The sequence below is a fragment of the Clarias gariepinus genome, chromosome 7, assembly GCF_024256425.1.
Source record: "Clarias gariepinus isolate MV-2021 ecotype Netherlands chromosome 7, CGAR_prim_01v2, whole genome shotgun sequence".
Classification (NCBI taxonomy): Eukaryota; Metazoa; Chordata; class Actinopteri; order Siluriformes; family Clariidae; genus Clarias; species Clarias gariepinus.
Window position 1 is genome coordinate 12,092,070 of NC_071106.1, and position 7,527 is coordinate 12,099,596.

Consider the following 7,527-nt stretch of genomic DNA (forward strand, 5'->3'; position numbering starts at 1 on the left):
CCCTCCTTTCAGCCGTTTCTGTGCAGAGGTGGACACCCTGGCTTTAGGAAGTAAAAGTCCAGCCACATACAGCTGAACCAGCTGGTTCAAATTAGCACAACTCTTCTGTAAGATAGGCTCCAAATTAATTAGTGACATCACCTGTTTCGTGCGCAAGGAATGGCATGTATGCTGTCTTAATACTTTTGGCCACCTGATGGTTTATACTCACTGCCAAAAATATGTATGCATATAAAGTATGAGATGACCCGTTTTTCTTGTTTGTTGTGTCAATTGTGCAATTCTTCAGAAATTTCCATGACGTACCTGTGTGATGCAACATCAACATAAATAGTGGAAGCAGTTAGTACCATGTAACGCTGTGTCTAAAATTAAATAAACAAACTATCATCCTGTCTCAAACTGCATACTTATCTACAGTATCATTAGATCAGTACTAAGCATTAATACTGCTGCTTTGGTTTTTGTGTTGCATTTTGATTTTGATTTTACAAACCACTTAAACCTACCGGATTAGATTAATGAATATATTTTAATGGACAGTCAAAGTTCTTGATTTGTGATGTACATCATACGGCAAAAATCAACAACAGAAAGTGTTAAAGAGACACACACAGCTTGTCCGTGTGTTTAACATCACTGTGCATGAAAGCGGTAAACATGACAGCTCGAAATGGAGACCAGACGGACGCAGATGATTTGGCTCTGACACTCTTTGATCCTTTAGATTTAAACAGATATGCTAGTGAGCATGTGAACAATGCCTGTCATGGGTGTGCAAATACTGTATGGGTGAAGAAAGTGAAGTGTGCTTTGTACCTGCTTTGATTGTCCTGTGATCATTCCAGGGCTCTTATTCACAATATTCATATAGTGAACACACTTGCATTTCCTTTTCTAGGTGTACATAATCTAATTAATCAGTATCACACAATAGTGGGAGTGCTGTTGTACTGAATATCAGCACGGTTGTGCTGCGGTCACAGAGCACAGCCTGAATGGCAAAAATATTGCAACTGTGCTGATATTTAATACAACAGCAGAACCTTGAGTGAGTTTCACAAACATAATTTATTATCAACAGATTATGATTTGTTTGCATTTTTAACCAGTTATTTTGCTCTGTCCTCTTACGGAAAAAAATATGGCAATATATTGTAAAATAGTATGCAATTTATTCAATAATACATTTCCATATATAGGAAACTAGTGCTTATATTTATTAATATATTGCAATATATGAATAGACCATTTACAGTTTAAATATTTGTGTGTATATATATATATATACTGTATTATGTTTATTTTTCTTGCCACTGCCACACCTGCGTCTTAAGCACTAAAAATAGAAATCTTCATCCAGACTTCTGTTCAGGTCTATTGTTAAAAGCTCTATAGAAATAAAATTTAGCGTGGAATAGATCAGATTTGAAGCATGCATTATTTACTATGCTTAACTAAATGTAAGACATGACAGTGCATAATAAAAATTTCCTTAAGACTTTGGGAGATCTCTCACTCACTCACTCATCATCTATATCGCTTTATCTTGTATTCAGCATTGCAGAGGGCCTGAAGCGTATCCCAGGAGACTTAGGGCATGAGGCCAGGTACAGTACAACCTGGACAGGGTGCCAATCCATTGCAGGTCACACACAAACACACACTATGGGCAATTTGGAAACACTAATTAGCCTAATTTGCATGTCTTTGGAAGGAAACTGGAACACTCGAAAAAAATCCACTAAATCCACCATGCATCACGCACACAGAGAATTGAACCCGGACCCTGGAGGTGCAAACCGACAGTGATAATCACTAAGCCAATGTGCCGCCTGACTTAAGAGAGATGTATTTCATAATTTTTTTCCAGAGGGTTTAACACATTAGTTAACTGCCCTGGTTCCTGTTTGATCTTCTTTCTTCTAATAAGCTGCTGCTGCATTAGTGGGTCAACCTACAGTTATTCCTACAGTTGGTTGTGGTTTATTATGATCATTGACAACACAATGTGTGCTTCTCTCTGACCTGCCCTTACCTTTGTTTTACAAAAGCTTTACCTTTGCACAAAAAAAAAAAAGGTCTAAAAAGATGGTCCGAGAGTTGTTCAATTTATATAAAGGCATTGGAGCTATTTCGTTAAAGGTCAAAGAATATTTCAGAAACTGCTGATTGCCTGGAATTTTCATACAAAACACACAGAATCACAAAGAACATAGTACATAAAAAAGCCATTCAGTGAGCTGCAGTTCTGTGTGTGCGTTTGGGGGGTGTAAGGGGGGGACAATATGTTGATGAGCAGAGGGGAATGAGCAGACGCAGATAGAAACTCTACAGTAACTTAAATAAGCACTGTTTACAACTGTGGTGAGCAAAAAAGCATATCTACCAGATATGTCCAAAAGGACAAAGCATGTCTTCTGTGTACAGTATATGAGTGTGCTGCCTCCTGTGCTTTGAGTACTTTTGAGCACATTTACTGCTTTGATGCTTTGCCCTCCTGGGCCACTGCACGAGTCAGAATATACAACATACTGAATCTTGAGGGGAATGAACAGAATCCGTAGTAGCAGAGGCCAAAATCAGGTTTCTCTCCTATCAGGCGAAGAGGAAGAATCCGAGGCCGCATTTGGAACAAGCAACAAGCTTGAAACCGATATTTTGACTGGATTAAAGAACAATACTTGAAAAGCTATGGAATGGTAGGATTCTGGCTGGTTTGGCTGCTGTGTGCAGCTGTATACCCTGGAGCCCATGCCAGTGCATATCTTTATCTCTAGATCAGATTATATCAGATAGCACAGCCTTACATGTTTTGCACAACACAATTTGTCATTTTTTTTTAATGATTGCTTATTTTATTTTAAATTGTTAAGATCTATTATTTAATTCGAATTTACTTAATACGGTTAAGTGCTTGCTCCATGAACCACCATGGATTTATCACACATAGTGAAATGTAAAATGTGTACAGGAGACAGAGGGCATCAGTGTAGTCCCCAGTCCAAACACTGAAATTCTCTAGAATTCAATCCTGGAAAATGAGTGTGTTTATCTTTTGACTAAATCAGCATCTAGTATTTCTAACGAAGCCCGGCTGTATCCGGAAGAATGTTTCTTGAGAATTGGACAGATAGGTTAAAGGGGAAAAATATGCAAATTCCTCCCCTTTTTTTAGCTTTTGCATCACACACATAAATATTGCTGTATTTAAGTGTCTTTCAGATAGACACCTGAGAGATAGAGATAGAAAGAGACAGAGAGAAAGAGAGAGGGGTTTAGGATTAATAGCTAAGAATAACTAGAACTTAGGACAAGTTTAAGCTTTATCAATGGCCTCAGGTTCAGCCCTTTTTGAGGATTATCTTCAGTGTCCTGTGTGCCGTGATGTCTTCAGCGATCCCGTGCTCCTCATGTGTTCTCACAGCTTCTGTCGCCTCTGTCTGGAACAGTTCTGGCAACACGCCGAGTCTTCCACATGTCCGCTGTGCAGGACGAGCTCGTCAGTGAATCATCCTCCATGTAATCTCGCTCTGAAGAACCTGTGCGAGGTTTTCATACAGGAGAGCAACCAAAATGCTTCAGCCAGAGCTGAGCTTCTCTGCACACAGCATAACATGAAGCTCACACACTACTGTCTGGAGGATAAGAAGCCCGTGTGTGCGGAGTGTCAAATCTCAAAAACACACCATAAGCACTGCTTTAAACTGCTCGATGAAGTGGCCGTGGATCTGAGGGTATGCTGATGCTCAGTGTGTTTTGTTGCTGTTTTATTTTAAAGTGAATTAAGTGTTTTGTTCTACAAACACTGGCTGTAATTCTTGTGTTCTAACAATAGATGTAGCAGTGTAGAAATCGTTTTCTGGAGCCTTAATAATTGCAGCACAGATTAGCTTTGCAATGTAATGTAATGTGATGATATTCAAAACATGTGCAAATATTAAGCACACTAAGCAAATGTGTATCATTGCTTCATAACTTCCTGGAAACATTAGCTTTTTCTTCTGAATGCTTCACTGGTTATAAACCAGTTACACTGGTTTAAAGATTTAAAGCCTTCATGCGTACAAATACTACTACCCAAATTGCAGTAATAATTACATTTACATTTTAGGCATTTGGCAGACGCTCTTATCCAGAGCGACTTACATTTTTTTTAATATTGCATTTGAACTGATATTAATTCTGCCCAAGGAACTGGATATTTTTACATTAATTTTACAATGGCATTTTAAATCTGTAAAATATCAGTGATCAAACAAATAAGTTAATATTTGTTGTATATTAAACTACATAACTACATAATTACATATTAAAATAGTAACTTATGGGCCTTGGTGGTTCAGTATCAGGTGTCTTGTCTGCCATGCGGAAGGGCTTCCAGGGTAAAGCCTGTGCCAAGTTGTGTGTGGATCTGGGGGTCCGCTGTGGTGACTATTATTACTACTACTACTGTATTATTATTATTATGTAAATTATAAATATAAATATTATTTAAATAATTATTTAAAAAAAACAGCAAAAAAGAAAAAACAATATTGAATCACCTCCATGAGTTAATTTGGGTCAAACTATAAACTTTTCATTCAGTTTAATAAATATGTCTTTTACTTTTATAAATTAATATATGATATGACCAACATACAGTAATATACCGTACAATATACAGTAATTGTTTGTCTGGTGGCAGCAGACCTAGGTACAGTATCTACCTATCTAACAAGCCTTTTTACATATCCATCTATTATTTTCATAACATTTAAAATCCAGTTAAAGGAAAAAAGCTTTAGGCAAAAATTGCAGAAGATGTAAAATGAAAAACCTGCTTTACTAGTTTGTTATTATTATTATTATTATTATTATTATTATTATTATTATCATATTATACTCTGTTTTGTATTTATTTCCCAATTTCTAGTCGGACTTGAAAAGAAAACTGGCATCACTGAAGGAGCGAATGAAACTCTTCCAAAATGCAAAACACACTTGCATTCAAGCTGAGCATTACATTAAGGTAAAAATATGGTACATTAGAGTAAATACAGAAATCTACTGTATGTAAATAAACTGTTCAGTATGTATAAATGCTGTATATTGTAGTTATGTATGTTATGTCTTAATATTATCTCAGTGTCAGGCCCACTCTACTGAGTCTCTGATAAGGAGAGAGTTTGAGAAGATTCACATGTTTCTCTGGGACGAAGAGGCCGCTCGAGTCTCTGCCCTGAGGGAGGAAGAGGAGCAGAGAGTTCAGTCAGTGGTGATGAAGATGACCCAAATTAACAGAGATATTTTAGTTTTATCTGACAAAGTTACAGCTATTGAGGAAGGAATAGAAGCAAACAACATTTTATTTCTGCAGGTAAAAAGTTACTGAAGACATTTTATTGCATATAAGTATGGCATAAATTGGTATGAACAGAAAGCTAATTATAGCCTACTTATTTATTTATTTATTTGTTTATTTATTTCTAGAACCATGAAGCTACTGTGAAAAGGTATGAATTATACATCCCTCCTTCTTTTATATCCATCGTTTCTGTCTTTGGATCTGTTTTTGAGTCGAAGCCTATTGACCCTTGAATGTTCCTCCAGAACTGAGTGTGAGCAAACGGATCCTGAGATCAACTCTGCATCACTGATTGATGTGGCAAAACATCTGGGCAACCTGAGGTTCCGAGTGTGGGAGAAGATGCTGAGTATTATCAAATACAGTGAGTTCAGTCATGCACGTTTTATTTCAGTGCATTAAAACTATCCAAATCGTATATACGGGATAATCCCTTCAGCCAGCATGTTACCCAAATTAGACGTTACAGTTTTTCTTCTCCCTTGACAGTGTGAACAGTGAAGGGTACGGGATGCCGTAATCCTATATGAAAATCACTGGCATCTGGAAGTCAATGCACATTTATGGCGCTTAGTAATGCGTTTGGCAATGTAGCCTAATCTTGTGTCCATGCTATAAAACATAATCCTGCTGGTGCACTGCATGAACAGTAACATTTCAGTTGTGTTTTTCATTTTTTGGTACTCAAATCTAATACATATATTGTATTGTAACTTTAAAGCAGTCATACTGGACTGCTGTTTTTAATAACCAAGACTGAAAATTTTCATGAATTCATTCAAAATGTAATATATTATTTTGCAATTTGCTTTCTTCAGTGCACTGTTACAGCAGGTGGTCATAATGGTCTTTTTCTTTTACTCAATATTGCCCCCATGAGGCCAAAGTAATCCTCTACTTACATTAATATTATACAGAACACATCTTTCAAAACTAAATGTGTGTGTATGTAGGTGTACATACATATGTAATGTAAATAGCATCAAACTAGGGTTAGGGATATAAGACTACTATGCATGTAAACATGTTTTTACTATTTTAACAATTAAATTATCCCATCTTATTATATGATACATCTGGCTTAGAGTATACTGTGTACAAGTTATACGCCACTCTGTAGCGCTATTTGTTGATCTGGGTGAACCTTTTTTTTTATTTTTTTTAAAGTTTATCCAGACATACATTACAGCGTTCCAAGATAAATCCCTTAATAATCTCTTAAACACACCTAACAAGACAAAAATCTGACTGTTAAATGTAGCTTGTGAATGTACAGTCTGAACATACCCCATGTATCAACCCTTAAACTAATCCAAGCTTAACTCCATTTCTGCAGCTCCTGTTACCCTTGACCCCAACACGGCTCACCCCTGTCTACACCTGGATGAAAATCTGACCCGAATGGAGCTTCGTACTGGGAGTCTCGAACTTCCTTTGAACCCTCTGAGATTCAGTGACTATTCGAGTGTCATAGGTTCTAAGGCCTTTGATTCAGGTAAACACAGCTGGGACGTCGAAGTTGGGAGCAGCTCGGCCTGGGCCGTCGGGGTGATCTCCGAGTCTGCATATAAGCACAAAGAAATCCTCTCCAAGCAAGGTCTATGGCATATAGGATACTACAAAGGGAAATATGGCCATGGTGTGTCAGATGAGATGCTTACTCCTATCAAACTGCAGGAGAAACTCCGGCGGATCAGAGTGCTGCTGGACTGGGATGGAGGCTGTGTTTCATTCTTTGACCCTGACAGTGATACTCATGTGCATACCTTTGTGCACACGTTCACTGAGAGAGTCTATCCATACTTCTGTAATGCCTGCCCTGATCAAGCTCTGAGAATTGTCCCAGTGGGGCTCTCTATTACTGAAGAGTAGTTAATGTAGATATAAAACAAGTCTCATAACTCTAAACAGAGTTGCACAAGATAATAAAATTAACTGTGATGATACTGGTGCACTGGGCCAAAAGGTTAAACTAATTGTCTTCCAGTTTTTTTGTTGTTGTTGTTTTAGCCCTTTCTTTTCTATGCACCTTTATACAACCATCATGCTGTGATAACATTTATTTAGCATTTTTTTCTATATCAGTGTTCAAGGAATCCACTCAATGTGAATAAAAAACAATGTGATTATAGAGTTATGAGAGTAAAAAATATTTTTATAAAATATTTGTATAAAAA

At 37.2% G+C, this 7,527-nt stretch overlaps 1 protein-coding gene across 1 annotated transcript; it reads left to right on the top strand.

Annotated features, from left to right (window-relative positions):
* The first annotated feature begins 3,251 nt into the window (after positions 1 to 3,251).
* LOC128528073 (E3 ubiquitin-protein ligase TRIM35-like) lies at positions 3,252 to 7,527 on the top strand. The gene is made up of 6 exons (XM_053500815.1): positions 3,252 to 3,737; positions 4,919 to 5,014; positions 5,132 to 5,362; positions 5,476 to 5,498; positions 5,596 to 5,714; positions 6,687 to 7,527. The coding sequence occupies exons 1-6, from the start codon at positions 3,333 to 3,335 to the stop codon at positions 7,220 to 7,222; spliced, it is 1,410 nt and encodes a 469-aa protein (XP_053356790.1). The 5' UTR covers positions 3,252 to 3,332; the 3' UTR covers positions 7,223 to 7,527.

Coding starts and splice junctions, on each gene's coding strand:
- LOC128528073 (XM_053500815.1), top strand. CDS start 3,333: ATGGCCTCAGGTTCAGCCCTTTTTGAGGATTATCTTCAGTGTCCTGTG. Junction 5,363..5,475: donor ACAACATTTTATTTCTGCAG/GTAAAAAGTTAC, acceptor ATTTATTTCTAG/AACCATGAAGCTACTGTGAA. Junction 5,499..5,595: donor CATGAAGCTACTGTGAAAAG/GTATGAATTATA, acceptor ATGTTCCTCCAG/AACTGAGTGTGAGCAAACGG.